The following is a 15,925-nucleotide window of genomic DNA, read 5'->3' as shown; positions in this document are numbered from 1 at the left end:
CAATTTACGGTCTGTCTCCGCATGTATTCATACTCTAGCCTCACGCTGCACTGGCCTCGTCTAGTTCCCGCAGATCCGCAGCGCATTGTGGATTATGCTTCTAGCTTTCGCTCCAGCTGCCTGGTAGGTGCATGCTTGCGCACGGCTTTGCAGCCTCTCACAGCCGTGCTTCCGATCCCATCACAAATGCATGCTGTTCGAGATCATGCTCATCTTCTCTAGCTTACACATGCTGCGATCGACCCCTACACCCTCACGCAGTCGTGATGAGCTCTGGCGCGGTTTGCCCTTTGACAAACTCGCCGACCTCTTTGACCTTCTCGCACCATTGACCCAGCCTGACGTGCAGCGCCTCGATCTGCGGACGACTGAGGACGCGCGGCTGTACCCAAGTGATGCGTGCTTCTTGTTTGTGCTGGTCCATCGTTCCGCGGATCAGCTTGAGGCTGAGGCAAAGGCGGAGCGAGACAAGACAAAAGGGTATTAGTGGCACGAACACGTTGAAGACGAAAACGGGAGCAAGCTAGCAAGGAATCTTGACCCCTCAGCACTCACCTAAGAGCTTTCATGACCAGATGCTCCACCTCGTCCGCCGGCAGCCTTGTCTCGCGGCCGATGGCCTCGAAGCTGATGACTCGATCCTCACTGCTGCGTTTAAACACACTTTCAATCAGCGCCATCAGACATATCTTCTGGCGCAAGAACGGCTGATTCTCTGCGAGAATCGGCTCATTGGAAGAGAGGTGCGGCAAGAGAGACTCGAAGCGCCCGAGATCGCCCGAGTTGAACGCGTGCAGCAGGTCCGACAGGTAGGAGTGAGGTGTGGATTGCAAGACGGAGAGGATGGGGTGCAGGAGCAGCTCGCCAAAGTTGTAGATTGTGTCACCTAGCAGGGCGCTGATGGCGAGATCATGCGCCCGCTGGATCTGGTCGTCCTTGCTCAAATCCTTGTCCAGGTTGACGCAGGCCAAGTAGAGCAGAGAATTCTTGTAGTACGGAGCATACTCGGCCTTTGCCTGCAGAGTCAGGGAAACGTCGCACAGGACTGTCAGCCTCTGAGAACCAACCGAATGAGCTACTTGTCCAGGACGCACCTTGTGATAGTCTCCGCATACTCTGTAGTACGCTGCATTGACGCCCATCTCCACACTGTCAAAGCCGTCCAAGATCTTCTGGCACTCATCCATCGTCTTCTTGGTCTGTGCGAGATTCCCCAGCAGCAGTTGGAAGTGAGCGGCTTCCATCGACACAAATACATAGGCCTCTAGGCTCTGAGATTGCCCACTCGATGTTGCTGCTTGTACGCCTGTCGTTGCTGCCATCGTGGCAGAAGGAGCTGCTGCCGCCCCGGAACCTGCAGCCGGCGTGGCAGCGGGTGGTGCAGGCGCGATCGAAGGGATGATACGTTGCAAGAAGGCAATGGCTTGAGAAGGATCTGTTCAAAGGAAGCAATTCGTGACTGGTCTTCACCTGCCATTTGCCAGTATCCAGAATGAAACACACCTTCATGTTGCCGCGCGACCTTGACAGCGATCGCTGCCCTACTCAACTGATTGATCTTCTTTTCAAACTGCGTCACGAACCGCTCGTACAGTTCGATCTGTATCGATGGGGGGTTCTGGCTGTCGGGATGCGAAAGGAATTCATCGAGTGAGAGCGTGAGTTGGTACCAGAGCTTACGGTTGTACAGGTCAACCAGCTTGATGTAGTAGGGCCTCAAGCCCGCCGGCGTCGAGGATGACGACGCGAGATTCGAGAGGTACGATTCTTCAAAGTCGGTGTCCATGTTGGGCTACCCTTTCCTTCTTTTGGAATCACGCAGGATGAGTGGTAGCTGATGAAACAGGTTCAAACTCAACTTCAGGAGGTTGATCGACTGATGAAAAGCACTCCTGCATCTCGCAAGGTACAAGTAATGATCATGTCGCAGCCGTAGGGGCCACGCAAGTCCAACCACCAAGGGTTGGACTTGAGATTCAGGTCACGTGGTACTATATTGTTTCCATTATTAGGGTTGTGTGCGAGGTCGCAGACCAGATGCGCTTCCAGGCGCTCTTCCCGCTCTTGGGAGGTACGCTGTTGGCCTGCCATCTTTTGAACCGCCAGTCGCGCTGCCATGTTGTCCTCTCCACGCAGCAAGTCCACTAGCACCGCAGTACATCCTGCACGACATTCACCAATCAGTGCATTCACGGAACAACAGAGTTGCTTTGCTCCCAGCACTGCTCCTCGTACATCTTCCGGGACTCCACTACCGGAGCACCGTGCGATCAAGCGCTCCGACTGACGTATGTTCAGCGACGCTTGGACTCACTCGAGAATAAGAGACTCATCATGCCGCCGGCTTACAACCAGTACTACTACCCGGGTGTGGTGGACCTTAACCAACCGTCCTTCTGGATTGCTGCGGGTGCAATGTGAGTACAACGACTTGTTTCTCGCACGAACCTGCGTTCAAAATCGTGCACCTCGGGGCTACCCCCGAGGTGCACGCACGCAGGCCATGCAAGGCCACCCCGCTCACGGTCTGTGGAGATGCATAGGCCCACGCCAAATCGATCTCGTGGGGCTGATGCGTAGCTCCGCTTGGGATCAATAGCTGCTTCAACCCGCTCTTCTGGAACACGGTTGCTCAAAATGGCGAGTCTCTGTTGGCAACGCACCTTCGATGAGATCCCCGGAGCTGATCATTTGACATTCCTCCACTTCACTACGCGCAATTTTAATAACCACAATTTATGCCGTATCCGTACACTGTCCCGCACATAACGTTGCTCCAGAGTATCACAGAGGCACCATCACCAAGGTCCTGCGCGGTAAGCGCTATTTAGGTTGCTACCTATTAGGTGCGACCATCTTCATTTTAGGGATCATCAGGGACCAGCTGTGAGAATTAGGGACTTTGAATGGTGCAACCTGCAGGCGTGTCTGTGCTGACCTCTCCTAATAACATCCTATGTGCGAACTCTTCGCAGGTACAACCAGGCTCTTGTGTACCAGCCGGTGCATCCGTTGCTGCTTCAGCCGTTCATCAAGCCGGCAGCCGCGGCTCTCTTCTCGATCGGCAATGTCCTTGTTCTCTCGAGCATGTACGCCCTTGGCATCACCGGCACCTACCTCGGTGACTACTTTGGCATCCTCATGGATGACATGGTCACTGGTTTCCCATTCAACATTGTTCGTGACCCGATGTACGTCGGAAGCACTTTGAGCTTTTTCTCTGTTGCTCTTTGGTTAGTTGTCGAACTGTTGCTCCATCAACAATCGTGTCCTTCAGGAATTGCCCTTCCTCGTTTGTTTACATCGCATTTCTTACTTTCACCTGCAGGTTCGGCAAACCTGCTGGCCTCATTCTGAGCACACTTGTCTTTATCGTCTACCTCATCGCTATGCGCTTCGAAGGGTAAGTCAGGCACGGTCGCTTTCATTATTGCCTTCTAGGATGATCGGACCATTAACGTCGTGCATCTTCCATATTCTCTGTCGTTCCATCAGCCCCTTTACAGCAAATATCTATGTTTCAGCAGCCAAGAAGCGCCGCGGTCGCACATCGGCCAATGGCGAGTCAGCCGCGACCATCATTGCCCTTCAAGCCGAAGGCGGGCCGGCGCGCAACACTCGCAGCCACGATAGCCCCGCGCGAGGGACCAGGAGCAAGAGCAAGAAGTCGGAATAAGAAGCAAGCACCGGTCTGTCTAGGGAGATAAGGCCTCGAGATAGTCAGAGATGAGCATGATGATACGTTCTCTGGCGCATGTCATTCAGCACGAGGTCGAGCGAAGGCCCTGAGGGCCAGCAAGTGCTGGATCTGTGTCGCTCGAGAAATCGCGTTGCTGCCCCTTTTGCATCTCGAACAGTCATCCAGTCATCGATGCACTCAACTGCATCGCAAGGCTCAAAAGTTCTATTGAATGAGAAAAAGATAATGAAACCGTTGTTGGTGTCGACACCCATATCCAATTGCGTCAATCATTCGCTCCCTTTTGTCGGATCCAGTTCTCGTAGCTGTATACACGACTCGGCATCATTCGCCCCCTGTAATCGAAATCGCCTGCGCGCAGGCCCTCGGCGTGTGTGCCAAAACAACCCCGAGTCGACGTCGCCTGGTACGTCAATGCCCTCATCCTTCGTGTTGGCCCTCGCATAGCACAGATGCTATCGACCGAGTTGTTTTTGTTTTGATCATCACGCTTGCAAACTCAGCATGTGCCTCGTGCGTGGTACGAGCGAAAGTGCGAGTTTAATGCGTCCGCCGTACATGAAGACGCGAAGCATACTGCGTTCGGCATGTAAAGCTCAGCTGGGTCTGTAATAAAGCTCCTCGGCCCTGATGATCATGTTTCCTCCCGAAGAGTTGCAGACCGAGCGGCCCAACATAGATGTGAGCTCTGTTGCCGATCGGCAGAACAAACATTGTTCCGGTAGGTGCAGTGTATAGGAACACGCCTCACGCGGAACGATCAGAAAAGCGAGTTGAACTTCAAAGCCGCTCGCTCGTTAAGCATGAGCACATGAGCGTATGAACGATGATCGCATCAAGCATGTGGAATGAACCATGAAGCATGCCCTGGGAAGAGTGCTGCGTAAGCTTCAGTGTGCCACTCTGTTGTTTCAGCTTCACATCTTCGTCCTCAACACTTGTTCCCCTTCGTATCCTTGAAACCGGCGAAAGAGTCCGAAATATGACGCTCTAAGGAGTCACACCGTAAGTCGACGCGAAGGGCTTGCGCCTTCAAATAGAGAGAGATGATGCTTCGCCTGCCAAGTCAGTGCGTTTAGGAGCAAGTGAGACCCGGATGAGGAAGGACACGATTTGAAGCTTCCAGCTCGAAGAGGTAGCTTCGGTCTTTGTGCGGACAAGAACCTCATCTGGAGGTACCAGGGAGCAATTCGAAGCGTGTGAGAGCTATACATCCTTGAGTGTGCAGTTCCGCTGCACTCAAAGTCCAGGGCCCAGACGTGATATGCACAACTGCCGTAATTACTCTTGCGCTCGCCAAGCTTCCTTCTCTCCCGTTACAGACAAGGTTGCAGGCGATCAAACGACTTAACCCTTTCCTGGCGCCCAACGCTTGATACCCCATAGCCCATTTCCCCGCATGGCAGGAGATGAATAGCCTTCGAAGTCCATATCCCAACAAGGCCGCTGGTCAGAGTCTCTGGCCTTAGGTGTTTAGATACCCGCGTGAACAATGGAAGACATCCAAATGGTCCTTAGCTGTGTCAACTCTCCGCTCTCCTGGTGCATTGCTCAACCGGTCACGGCCCCCTTTCCAGTTCCCCGCTTGATTCCTGCGGACGTGTGAGATACTTGTTGCTCTGATGCCCAAGTTGATGATGCAAGGATGCGATGACACGATGATACTATGATGATCGCAGGTGCTTGTGGAAAGGCTTTCAGATGCATCCCTCGATCCTCGTTAAACTTTTTCGCGTGTAACGCGTGGGAATGCGAGAGGCGCGTCGCGTTGCGAATTTGCCGTGCCCAGCGTCACGATCGTGAAAATCGTCGATGACCTGCGCCAGACTACTCCAGAGCATTTCACACTCCGATACGCTGTGATAGTGGGCCACGTGCCACTTTTCCCACCATCACATTCTCCTCAGTTCACGGAACATGAGTTTCAAAATTCTAGCACAGGCGCTTTAGTGATTATTCTCTTAGTCGCTTAAGGCTCAACAAGTCACCGTGCTCAGTACGACCAAGACTGATCCGTCGGGTTATATGCCGCCTTACTCCATGCTTTTTCCTGCTCTATGCCATCCATCCTCTTGTCAAGCCTTCTCGTCTGCTGCGATTCTGCCGTTGTTGTATGTAAGTACGTGCACGATATTTGTGTGGAGAGAGCCACCGCTGCAAGTCAAATGCTCCCGAGATCCGAATTCCTCCACTAGCCCCTTCCGAATTCCGTCTCCTGATCCTCTGATCAGCATCCAAACGAAAGTCGCCCGATGCTGCACCATGAGGCAAGCCTTTGGGAGCACTCTGGCGTTGGTTCTGAGACTAGAGTTCTCGTTTGGGAAGATGTGATCCAATGGCACACGGGACAATGCCCCCGATCCCGGCCCAACAAATTTTTCCGCTCCTGTTGCGGGAAATGGGATCCCGGAAATACTGCCAACATATCTGGTGCATCCATTTGGTTTGTTAGGGTTGCCTAAATACATAGCTGAAGTTGGCGAAGGTCAAGGACACATGCACTTATTGATTACTTTGCTTTGGCACATCCTTATGACATCTTTTGTGTATTTTTATCGCTAGAAGAGCGAAAGGGCCTCCCTCCTTCAGCTGATAGAGCCATGCTGGGCACACGCTAGCTTGCGGGATATCTCCTCACGCTGCCATTCCTGTTGGGAAATCGGGTCCAAGCCTCACTGCGGGACCGGAAAAATAGGAAACCCCACAAGCCCCGATCATCAGACATTGAATTCTTTCTTTTTCTACTTTGTTGACGGGGAGTTCTCGTTCAACAAGAGAGGGACGGGCAAAGTTTGCACATTGCCGTGATACCGGGGGCTTCGTTCCCCCCACATCATATAGAGCGAGGCCAAGGAGTGAGCTATACGCAGATCTGTACACAGTTTTGCGAGGTATCCCGCCCACCTGCTAGCTTTCGCCACTGTCGGCATTTTATTCTCTTTGCCTTGCTCTCCGTGAGTCAGTGACATCAAGTGCTGAGCAATGGCCAAGGCAAGCTGGTGAGAGATGGCGGCAGATGGCCGCCCGATAACTCATCTGCTCAAACGAGGTTCCAGCAATGACAACGGCATTTGTACGTGCATACGTACTACCGAGTATGTAATGTAAAAAATTAAAGATCATAGGCTGACAGTCCTAGATATAAATACGTGTGCGATTCCATTAAGGCAGCACCAGCGCGTGAGAGGGGGTGAAGCAGCGGGATGCAGTCTGTTGCAGTGCATGCTCACTACATACCTTCCAAATTTCAACCTTTTCCAACTTGCCGGATGAGATCGGTCACTTGGTTTGAGGAGTTTGGAATTGGATATTGAGTGGTCTGGAGGTGGCCTGTCCTTTGAGGTGAGTTTGGAGCCTTGATGGTCATGCTGGCATTGTCAGATGAATTCAACTCCCGCCCGCCGTTCAAGGGTTTCACGTGGTGGCCAACAAGAAGCACACGTCGTCCAAAGGATGCACTCAGTCCCCCACAAGTACGACTCCGTGTGGTCGGCATGTGGATGAAATATGTTGTGAAGCTGATGAGTAATGACTAAGGCACTGGGGTGGGTATACTTTAGTAGGGCTTAAACTTTCACATAACAACGCTTCGCACACCACGTACTGGCACATACACAGCGATGGACTCAACGTGCACGCCGCGTCAAACCTTTTTCAGCAGCCAGATGTGTATAACTATGAAAGCCTCTAGTGGTGAGAGAAATGGCAGCGGTCCTGATCGAACGGTGAACCTTGAATGCGAACGGTAAAACAGGTTGAGTGTAGTACAGAAGCTATGACTCAGGAAATACCTTTTGCAATCGTGCGTCAGTCCACTTTCGCTGTGATGGATGCAGGAACGTGCAATTTGCAAATGCTTTATGGTACATCTTGTGTGACGAGCACTTTACGTTCATTTTAGACGCTGGCCCATGCTTGCAAAGGCGCTGGCAGAGGTGTTCTCGAAAGCGCTACAGTGTGGTGTGAGTCGGTACGTTGCGAATAGTAAGGGTGGATTATGCTGCAAGTGATGAGAACGATGGTGATTGGTGTCCCTTTGTGACAGGAAACATCCTGACGCTGGCGACATGCATGTAAAGGAATATAGTCAAAGAGAATAAAGATGAGTTGGAAAATATTGGTTACTTTGTGCCGGCGCTGGCACCAGCTGCGCGAGTTAGACGACGGTGCTGGAGGAAGGTCTCGGGATTGAAGCCAAGCTTGCCGATGTGCAGCGGCGAAGTCAGCTTGGCCCTGCGAGCTTGCAGCGAAGGGAGGCGTCCGTGCTGCGGTGAAGATGCCTGCTGTTGCTGGGCCGGCTCGTGCGGAGTGGCGGCGCTAATGCTGCAGTCCTCAAATGAGAATGTATAGTTTTGTGACACAATGCTCTCGCTGCGTCCTGCGGCGCCTTCATCATCGCTACTGCTGAGCTCGCTGCTAGAACCGGCGCCAATATACGGTCGCGAGGCGCGAGAGGCTTGCGAGGAATCAAGTCGCATCTCCTCTAGTCCACGGCGCACCCAGCGAGAATGCGGGTTGCCGGAGTTCAGCGCCGAGCTCTTGGACTGAGGATTGATGTTGATTGCACCTTTCTTGGCGCCGTCAGCGGGGGAGATGCATGAGACTTCTTCGGCATGCGCAATGTGCGGCGTTCTGGAGGTGCTGAGGGCGTCGACAAAGGCGAGCTGAGGTAGAGCAGTGACGGGCTTGCCAGATGATGCCTTGTCGCCGCCATCACTGTGCAGAGGCTGCTCAGGAGCAAAGCGGGGTGTAGGCGGTAGACCAGTGTACGACACCGAGCTCCGGCGAGACTCTCCAGACCCACTGCGACTTGAGGCGCTATCGGGAGTCATGCCCTCGTCTGACATGTCGGGGGACTGCAGCGTGTCATCGTGCAGAGGTCTCGACGGGGCATGTTGGCCATCAGAGGCAGAAGAATCCGAGATAATCGAACGTCGGACCCTTGCAGGTGTAGCTGCGATCGGATGCTGAGACCAGTCGACTTGAGCGCCTCCGCTAAAGTCTGTCGCTGGCGACGACGGCGAGCCTGACGAGGACGACAGTGCATTCTCAGCGGTGGCGACTGTAGCTGGATCCTCTTCTACACCACTACTCCATTGCTCGCTGGACTCGTCATCATCATACTCCGAGCTCGCTCCGTCACTCCCCATCGTGTCTTCGGGAGACGGTGGCATATCTGTTGCTCGTGGAAGCGTCGGTGTCGATTGCCTGGACTCTTCGTGCTTCTCCGCGCGGGCACGCTCGCCAGCTGCTTCCCAATTTGCTATCCGCGCTGCGTGGTAGTCCGTCTCCTGCGCTCTCGACTGCTTGACGTTGCGTCGTGGCGGTGACGGAGCGTAGTTCTGATGCACGATAGCGGAAGTCGCAGCTGCCTGATATTGCTGCTGTGCTTGAGCCTGTGCTTGAGCCTGTGCTTGAGCCTGTGCTTGAGCCTGTGCTTGAGCTTGAGCCTGTGTCTGTGCCTTAGCCTGTGCTTGAGCCTGCTGGTTAAGCGCGGCGTGGGTAGCGTGTGCCTTGGCAGCTGCCAGTCGTACTGCTTCTTGCCGTTGCTTAAGTTCGAAGGTGGTGGCAGTGAAGCGAGGGATGTCCTTGACGAGCTGCCTCAGCTCCTGCAAGGTGCACCTCTTCTCGGCGAACGGTGAAAAGACACGCTTGAGGACAGCATTGAGCGAGTCCGAGATGGGAAGGATCTCCTTGAGGAAATCCGGATTGCGAAGGTACTCGCAAAATGTCTCATCGCCTGCGCACGCCTGCTTCCAGGGGTTGCGGCCGCAGACGAGGTTGACGAGGATGACGCCGAGCGACCAGACATCGTTTGCAGCCGTGCTGTAATTCCGCAACCGCGTAGTGATGCCACCTTGGCACTCTGGGCCCATGTAAAACGTGCTCCCACAGCCAAAGTCGCTGCTGAACTTGTCGGCCGTCGCCAGGCCAAAGTCGGCAAGTACGACCCGAGCTCCGTTTTCCAGACAAAGGATGTTCTCTGGCTTGAGGTCTCGGTGGTAGATGCCTAGACGATGACAATATTCGACAGCATCGATGATCTGGTCAAAGACGCTCTTGACGAGCTGATCCATGTCATGGCGCGCTTGGACGTAGGAAAATTCCTCGTCAGCATAACGGGTAATACCGTTGCCGTCGACGAACTTGGGAGTCCGTGGCACGGAGAGAGCGTAGCGCTGGTGTTCAGTGATCATGCTGAACAGGTCGCCGTCAGGGCAATAGTCCATGACGACATAGATGCACAGAGGGTCATCTAGCACCTGGTAAAGACTGACAACACCCGGATGCTTGCATGCCATGGTGTGCAGCGCGATCTCACGCCGCTGGAAGGACTTCTGCCGTGCATCGAGGCCCGTGCGATTGAGGCACTTGACAGCGTAGAAGCCTGTGGCGGCACCATTGCCACTGGCGAGCAAGGCTGCAGCAGGATGGTTTTGGCCCGAGGAAGTGCTTGGGAAAGGACCTTGCTGCAGAGGATGTTGCAGATCACGGGCGAGGTAAACAACACCGTATGCGCCGAGTCCGAGGATCGAGAGGAGTTCAAGACGGCCCGAGGCGATCTTGGTGCCGACGAGGTTACGGTGGTGCTGGTTGGGCGAGGAAGACATCTTCGCTATGATCGTGGCCGATGAGAATTGCTCTCAAAAAGTTCGCGCTGTGAGGATTGCACACGTGAAGATGCACAGATCGAGGATCGGTTTGCGAAAGCAGTGACTTCGGTGGGAAGCAACGTGTCAGCTCCATTTTGATGCCATGTCTAGACAAGAGTCAAAGAAAGCACACTTACTTGGCTTGGTGTGCAGCGACTCCAGGTCAGCAGCACGGCAGAGGCAAGATGCAACGGAGTCTCTAAAGGTTGGAAAGAGGGAAGGGTGGCGATGGAGACACAGATGCTGGTGAAGGCAACGAGAAGCCTCTCGATATATATGCTCCCTGCTAGCGTTCGGAGGCTCAGCACTGGACACGAAGTGCCAAGCCCGGGGGCCCGCTCTAGAACTCTTAAGAGAGTTTCCGTGGCAGTCGATGACCGAGTAGGGGTTGCAGGCCGGTGATCGCGATAGATGGAGACTGGAGATGGAGCTGCGACAGCTGCTGGTGTTGTGAGGACATGGGCCGAATTGTCCCAGTGTCAGAGCGTGATGGCCGACGACGAGACGGAAAACGAGTTGGGGTTGTTAGAATCTGGTCGACGAAGTCAGGTCGATGTGGATGACCGAATGGAGCCCTCTACCTTTTGAAGGTGAAGGGCTCTCCGACTGGATGATGATCGACTACGAAACCCTAGGCCTGACTGACCGTCTGAGCACGCGGTCGTCTTGCTCCAAACCTGGTCAGGGTGTCGAAGGCATAATGATGGATGACCATACCAGGATTGATGGCATAGTGATTCTGCTGGGATGGTGTAACTACGTTGACTGTGTACCGTAAACGGAGCATGGGGGATTTCAAGATCCCGGCTGATGGTTGGGGGGTGGGGGGGGGGATCCATTTGCACTAAGCACCGCATCGAAGCGGTCAGTTGTCGACTGGTCGATGATGGTGGACGATCTGGGGCTGCGCATGTGCTTAGCCCGCGAAGGCACTGCGCCACTGTCGGCGGCAAAGCTCCCACTGCGATCAGGGGAGGGGGTTTCAGGACCCTGCTTGGATTGTTTTTATTCTTTTTTTTTATTTTTTGGCAGACACGGGGCCTTTGTGCGTATGGATGTATACATATGTACACAGTACAGTATGCTCTATATTTTTGTTCAAAGTATACATACACGGATTGATGAGCGAGAGGGTCCTGGAAGGGCCAGAAGTGAACGCATGCACCAGGGCACTACCAGGGCCAACCTGCATTGGTGACCACCTTGGTCCGCTGACCGAGGACCTGTAACAAAGAGCGCATGAGGTTTGAGCCAAAATGCCAACGACGGACCATAGAGCACCTTCGATCTCCTGCCAACTGAATTGCGTCCGCAAAAGCAGTCAGTCGTCATACATCAGGAGCAGCCCAAGTCTCCAGTTGCAAATCTGTCGATACTCGTAGTATAGACAGGTGCGGTGGAAACAATGCAATGGAGTGCATTTCATGATTCGTCCCGCAGGTCGCACAAGTACCCAAATAGAGCCTAGGGTACCAGCCGTTATCATGCCATCACAGCCTAGCCCTGAGTTTTCATAAGTACTTTCTTAACAGAAGCATAGTGATCCTAAAGCCTTACAGACGTTGATTATAGTTGGCTTCGGTTCCGCAAGCGCTGTTGCGTCACACGCCCCAACGGGGCCAGGCAGGGTTCGACGCATGCATCGGAAGTGTCGACAACCCAGATTACCATTTACTGTCAGAGAGTGCGAACTGCGCCCTACGGACGCATGAAGCCTGGATATATGGGTGCACAAGTGCATGAGCGAATAAGATGCGAATGCCGATGCGGAAGCGAATGCCGATGCGAGTGCGAATGCTGGCAGTGCGACGGTACACATAGCCGATGGCTTTCTTTGGATGCACGATGCACCAGCAGTCTGGCTTTCACCCAGCATGTCTGCTCGGCCCCTGAGGCGTTAATGCATGATGGATGCCTATTTGCATCAGGTCGACTCTTATTGTGCCTTCCACATACCCATGCCGAAAATGAACCGATGAGGCTGGAAGGAAAAAGGGGCCAAGGGGGCGGAAAGGAGGCTTGAATAATAAACTGATGCGGCATTTGGAGGAGAGTCGTGGCATTTGGGCGCCCAACGCCTGCGGATCGGCCACCCTCCGCCTGTCCTGCCGACTCGGCAAGAAAGTCCAACGTGGATAAGGAAGGCAACTGGACAGAGCAAGAACGGATCACAAACCAGCCTCAGCTTGAACGCCGATGCAGCTAGTGCGGGCTGGTGGCTCTCTCGCAGTGCCCTCGCCAAGTCGCGTGGCCCTCGCGCCCAGGCACTTTTAGCCCCTGCAGACAACTAGCAGACCGAGCGCGCTAGCAGATCGCGGGGACAGGTGGGGGGGCACGCAGATCTTGGCCCGAAACCCGCGGTATGAGTTTGAACCCGTTCACCAAGGGCTCGCGTAGTTTCAATGGAGGTTTTAGCATAAAAATCCTCTACAGACCACAGTCTTCCACAGTGTGGGTTAGCACTCTGTGGCATTACATTGTGCATTCTTTTTCGGGAGCTTCAGATCGCGCGCGATACATGCGGCTTTTTATTTATTACGCACCATCCACGCGATTTGCATGCGACGTAACATTTGCACTTTCCAGGACCCCATCGCGTGGGTCGTGCAAGCCCATACATGCAGCAAGGGGTGGCCCTGCACTATCAGACACTGGAGTGGCGCAGTAGTGGCGCCTGCATGCCTATGGCCTAGTACCTACCAATCTACCAATCCTCTCCATTCCTTCTATCACCTCGCCTGGTATCGCTTCGTCTGCTCAATTTCGTCATGCTTGAATCGTCGAACGCAAGCGTGAGGCGAGAACACGGGGATGCTCAATATATGTACAGTAGTCCTTCCGGGCCTCCTTTTTCAGAGATGTCCTTTATCATGGCATACACACCGTACTCATTGGGACTCCAAACCTCGATGCGACGCTCTCCATGGGCTGACGCCGGACTCGCATGATAGCTTCATACTCTCTATGGGCACACAAGGGCATAGTTAATATACCACAAATGGGAAGTCCTCCAAGCCCGTGGCAATCGCCAGGGACCTGCGCTACACAATGCCCAAGAAGTACAGTACTAGGGAAGCGGATGAGTATGGACCCAGAAGCTGGCACACTGCCAGTACATACAATATATATAGTGTTACGAACCACGGAATGGATCAAGTGACGATGCATTCAGTTCTGCCGCGGCATGAGCCCCACTATTGGCACATACACCACAGTCTTTCTCTCCCCTATTATCACTCGACTAATCTATAAGCACCTACATGCTCCTCAGACTTGTATGAATCTAGCCATTATCTCTTCCTTCGTACAGTGCATCTACACCTATGCGAATGGGTCTAATAGAACCGCCAACGCTCGCACCGTCTTTGTGAGCATTGGATTTAACAACTGCTGACAATTTCCTACCTCTCCTTCACTATTCCTTGCATGCAACTTGTTGACCCTGCTGCCAGTAGATGCGTCCTCAGAGTCCAATATGTATGTCATAGACTTTTATGCGTCTACGCACGCAACTCGCCGCATGGCATATACTTGAACCTGATCAATGCCGATCAGCGAGGCATTGGCGCATCAGCCGTCGGCTGTCTGGGCGATGAAGGCATCCTCATTAATTCTAATTCCGTAATATGGCGATCAACATATCCCCTCGCTGCCCTTTCGGTCAATATCAAGCGTGAAGATACAGTCTGCTGCAGTATCATTAGATCGTTGTGGGACAGTCTAAGACTCTTACACCGTGAATGTATTTGCGTTTTGCGTGTGCATGTGAATGACCCCCAGGGAGCCAAGAATCCAGTCACTATACCCGCTACCGGTGCATTAGAACAAGTTTACATTCGATTTAGCCGAGGCTCGCGCGCTGGGGAACGAAGCGAGGGGCGAGCATATATTTCCCACACATCATCCGCAATACCCCACGATGCCTGGTAACCAAAGCCTCCGAAGCTGTCGATGCCGTCACGGATCGTGCGTCAGTTCACGTCACCGTCGAATACCACGCTTCCTTTCGACTTGGACGTACCCGTAAGCATAAATGACTCGGCACGTCTTCTTCGTACCCTTTGGAGCTTCCCAGGTCAGCGCAGGACCCTCCTCCAGCCGAGCACCTGCTTTGCGCGCGGGGCGCAGGCCAACGCCGACTGAGTTCACCTTGACGTTCTCAGGGAGCGGCACCCCACCTACGTTTGCCAGCTCCGGAAAGACCTGCAGTACTTGCTCTAGAATCTTCTTCGTCGTTTCAGGGCGAACGTCCGAACTCCTGAAACAGAAATTTCGGTATGCAATGTGTGCGTGTCAGCGGGTGTCAGCCGCGACTTAGTCCTGGCCGCGGGGCCTACAACGCGGACAAGGCTCCGTTACACACCAGTCATTAGGGATTCTGGTTCCACCGACGACAAAGGTACCATCGCCCATTGGGATGATGTAGCAATCTCTCCACCCCTCCTGATTACAGCGACTGTAACCAGTATAGCGATGCTGCTCTTCCCCCTTTCTGCTTGACCAAGTGCGGACAATGCTCGAGTCGCAAGAGGGCGCATGCACACGCGCGACTTGCCCCCGCAGGGGATACATGCTGTGGTCACGCACGTCCAAAAGCTTTCTAGCGCCGAGCCCTGGGCATACGACCACAGCTGTCACAGGCATACCCGCATCTGCCTCTGCGAATTGGATGCACTCGGCGACAGAGTCGACGGAGCGTTGTATTATCACGCCTCCGAGCTCTTCAAACCGTGCGCGTAGCCATGGGAGGTAGAGAGGCACGTTGATGTCGAGTGTGGAAAACCTGCAGCCGCTGGCTGTGTTTCGAGGGAGACGTTCTTGTGGCAAGACTTCGAACTGTGTGAGGGAGAGAGAGAGCATGACATGTCATCAGATGCGTCCAAGCGGAGGGGACTAACGCTGGCTCACATCAGGATACCATTCCAGCGGTTTTATCCATTCCTCTGGCTTTGAAGAATGGAAGGTCTCCACCTGGTTCACCCACGCGAGGGGTTGCGCGATGCTATCTTCAGGCCACCACGAGTCCCAGGGCCGTTCGCATTGCAGTGTTTTCATCTTTTCGAATGTTAGCTTGTCCCATCGTAGTTCCCGCTCGCTATTAGCGGCACTGACGTGGTGTGCGCCAGCCCATGCGGACGCATACTCGGATGACTGCCGCTCGATCTCGCCCGCCGCCTTGTCATTAGACGTGGTATGCTTCGAGAGCCGCGGAGGGAGATCTTTGCTGACAAGCGTGACTTGAAATGTGTCTGCAGATGTACGCTCAAGGAAAGTGATGCCTGCGCTTAGGCCGATCACACCTTTGCTCGAAAAGCACAGCTGTCAACCCTTGTCCTCGTCTCACAAACCAGCGGACATTCTGGAACTCACCACCCCCCAGGATAACAGTGTGTGCTTTGGTCATGGCAGGCCTCTAATCTGACAGCTTTGGGACTGACGCGCCTACCCTACGTCTTTGAACCTTTGTCAGATGCTAGGTGCCATACCTCACATCACAGACGTCGGATGAGTCACAACGCAAAAGGTGGAGCGATCTCATCTAAGGGGTGACGCGATAAGGGACTCAGAGACT

General features: G+C 53.9%; 5 protein-coding genes across 5 annotated transcripts; 1 reads left to right on the top strand and 4 right to left on the bottom strand.

The window, feature by feature from the left end:
- Window positions 1-11: 11 nt before the first annotated feature.
- Window positions 12-1,865, bottom strand: K437DRAFT_230506 (uncharacterized protein). The gene is made up of 4 exons (XM_013391032.1): window positions 1,504-1,865; window positions 1,095-1,435; window positions 556-1,016; window positions 12-446 (listed from the first exon to the last, which is right to left on the bottom strand). The coding sequence occupies exons 1-4, from the start codon at window positions 1,784-1,786 to the stop codon at window positions 254-256; spliced, it is 1,278 nt and encodes a 425-aa protein (XP_013246486.1). The 5' UTR covers window positions 1,787-1,865; the 3' UTR covers window positions 12-253.
- A 469-nt stretch (window positions 1,866-2,334) lies between these two features.
- Window positions 2,335-3,676, top strand: K437DRAFT_277116 (putative OPI3-methylene-fatty-acyl-phospholipid synthase; the record flags this gene model as incomplete). The annotated part of the gene is made up of 6 exons (XM_013391031.1): window positions 2,335-2,417; window positions 2,600-2,640; window positions 2,781-2,886; window positions 2,976-3,233; window positions 3,329-3,403; window positions 3,496-3,676. The coding sequence occupies 6 exons, from the start codon at window positions 2,335-2,337 to the stop codon at window positions 3,674-3,676; spliced, it is 744 nt and encodes a 247-aa protein (XP_013246485.1).
- Window positions 3,677-7,743: 4,067 nt separating this feature from the next.
- On the bottom strand, window positions 7,744-10,641 carry K437DRAFT_4357 (kinase-like protein). The gene is made up of 2 exons (XM_013390920.1): window positions 10,491-10,641; window positions 7,744-10,417 (listed from the first exon to the last, which is right to left on the bottom strand). Exon 2 carries the CDS (start codon window positions 10,309-10,311, stop codon window positions 7,822-7,824), a length of 2,490 nt encoding a protein of 829 aa, XP_013246374.1. The 5' UTR covers window positions 10,312-10,417; window positions 10,491-10,641; the 3' UTR covers window positions 7,744-7,821.
- Window positions 10,642-11,781: 1,140 nt separating this feature from the next.
- On the bottom strand, window positions 11,782-12,339 carry K437DRAFT_4353 (uncharacterized protein). The gene has a single exon (XM_013390919.1). The coding sequence runs from the start codon at window positions 12,227-12,229 to the stop codon at window positions 11,879-11,881; it is 351 nt and encodes a 116-aa protein (XP_013246373.1). The 5' UTR covers window positions 12,230-12,339; the 3' UTR covers window positions 11,782-11,878.
- A 1,698-nt stretch (window positions 12,340-14,037) lies between these two features.
- Window positions 14,038-15,851, bottom strand: K437DRAFT_230501 (FAD dependent oxidoreductase). Its single transcript, XM_013391030.1, has 5 exons — window positions 15,724-15,851; window positions 15,262-15,653; window positions 14,717-15,189; window positions 14,375-14,611; window positions 14,038-14,298 (listed from the first exon to the last, which is right to left on the bottom strand). The coding sequence occupies exons 1-5, from the start codon at window positions 15,755-15,757 to the stop codon at window positions 14,184-14,186; spliced, it is 1,251 nt and encodes a 416-aa protein (XP_013246484.1). The 5' UTR covers window positions 15,758-15,851; the 3' UTR covers window positions 14,038-14,183.
- Between the last annotated feature and the right edge of the window lie 74 nt (window positions 15,852-15,925).

The sequence above is a fragment of the Tilletiaria anomala genome, assembly GCF_000711695.1.
Source record: "Tilletiaria anomala UBC 951 chromosome Unknown K437scaffold_1, whole genome shotgun sequence".
Taxonomy (NCBI): domain Eukaryota; kingdom Fungi; phylum Basidiomycota; class Exobasidiomycetes; order Georgefischeriales; family Tilletiariaceae; genus Tilletiaria; species Tilletiaria anomala.
This window is presented reverse-complemented; position numbering and strand designations above follow the sequence as displayed.

Excerpts from the sequence above, each read along its gene's own strand:
- K437DRAFT_230506 (XM_013391032.1), bottom strand. The coding sequence starts at position 1,786 with ATGGACACCGACTTTGAAGAATCGTACCTCTCGAATCTCGCGTCGTCA. Across the intron at positions 1,436-1,503 it reads GGTCGCGCGGCAACATGAAG|ATCCTTCTCAAGCCATTGCC; the intron begins GTGTGTTTCATT and ends TCCTTTGAACAG. Across the intron at positions 1,017-1,094 it reads TATGCGGAGACTATCACAAG|GCAAAGGCCGAGTATGCTCC; the intron begins GTGCGTCCTGGA and ends CTGACTCTGCAG.
- K437DRAFT_4357 (XM_013390920.1), bottom strand. The coding sequence starts at position 10,311 with ATGTCTTCCTCGCCCAACCAGCACCACCGTAACCTCGTCGGCACCAAG.
- K437DRAFT_4353 (XM_013390919.1), bottom strand. The coding sequence starts at position 12,229 with ATGCTGGGTGAAAGCCAGACTGCTGGTGCATCGTGCATCCAAAGAAAG.
- K437DRAFT_230501 (XM_013391030.1), bottom strand. The coding sequence starts at position 15,757 with ATGACCAAAGCACACACTGTTATCCTGGGGGGTG. Across the intron at positions 15,654-15,723 it reads CACTGTTATCCTGGGGGGTG|GTGTGATCGGCCTAAGCGCA; the intron begins GTGAGTTCCAGA and ends TTTCGAGCAAAG. Across the intron at positions 14,612-14,716 it reads ACCAGAATCCCTAATGACTG|GAGTTCGGACGTTCGCCCTG; the intron begins GTGTGTAACGGA and ends TTTCTGTTTCAG.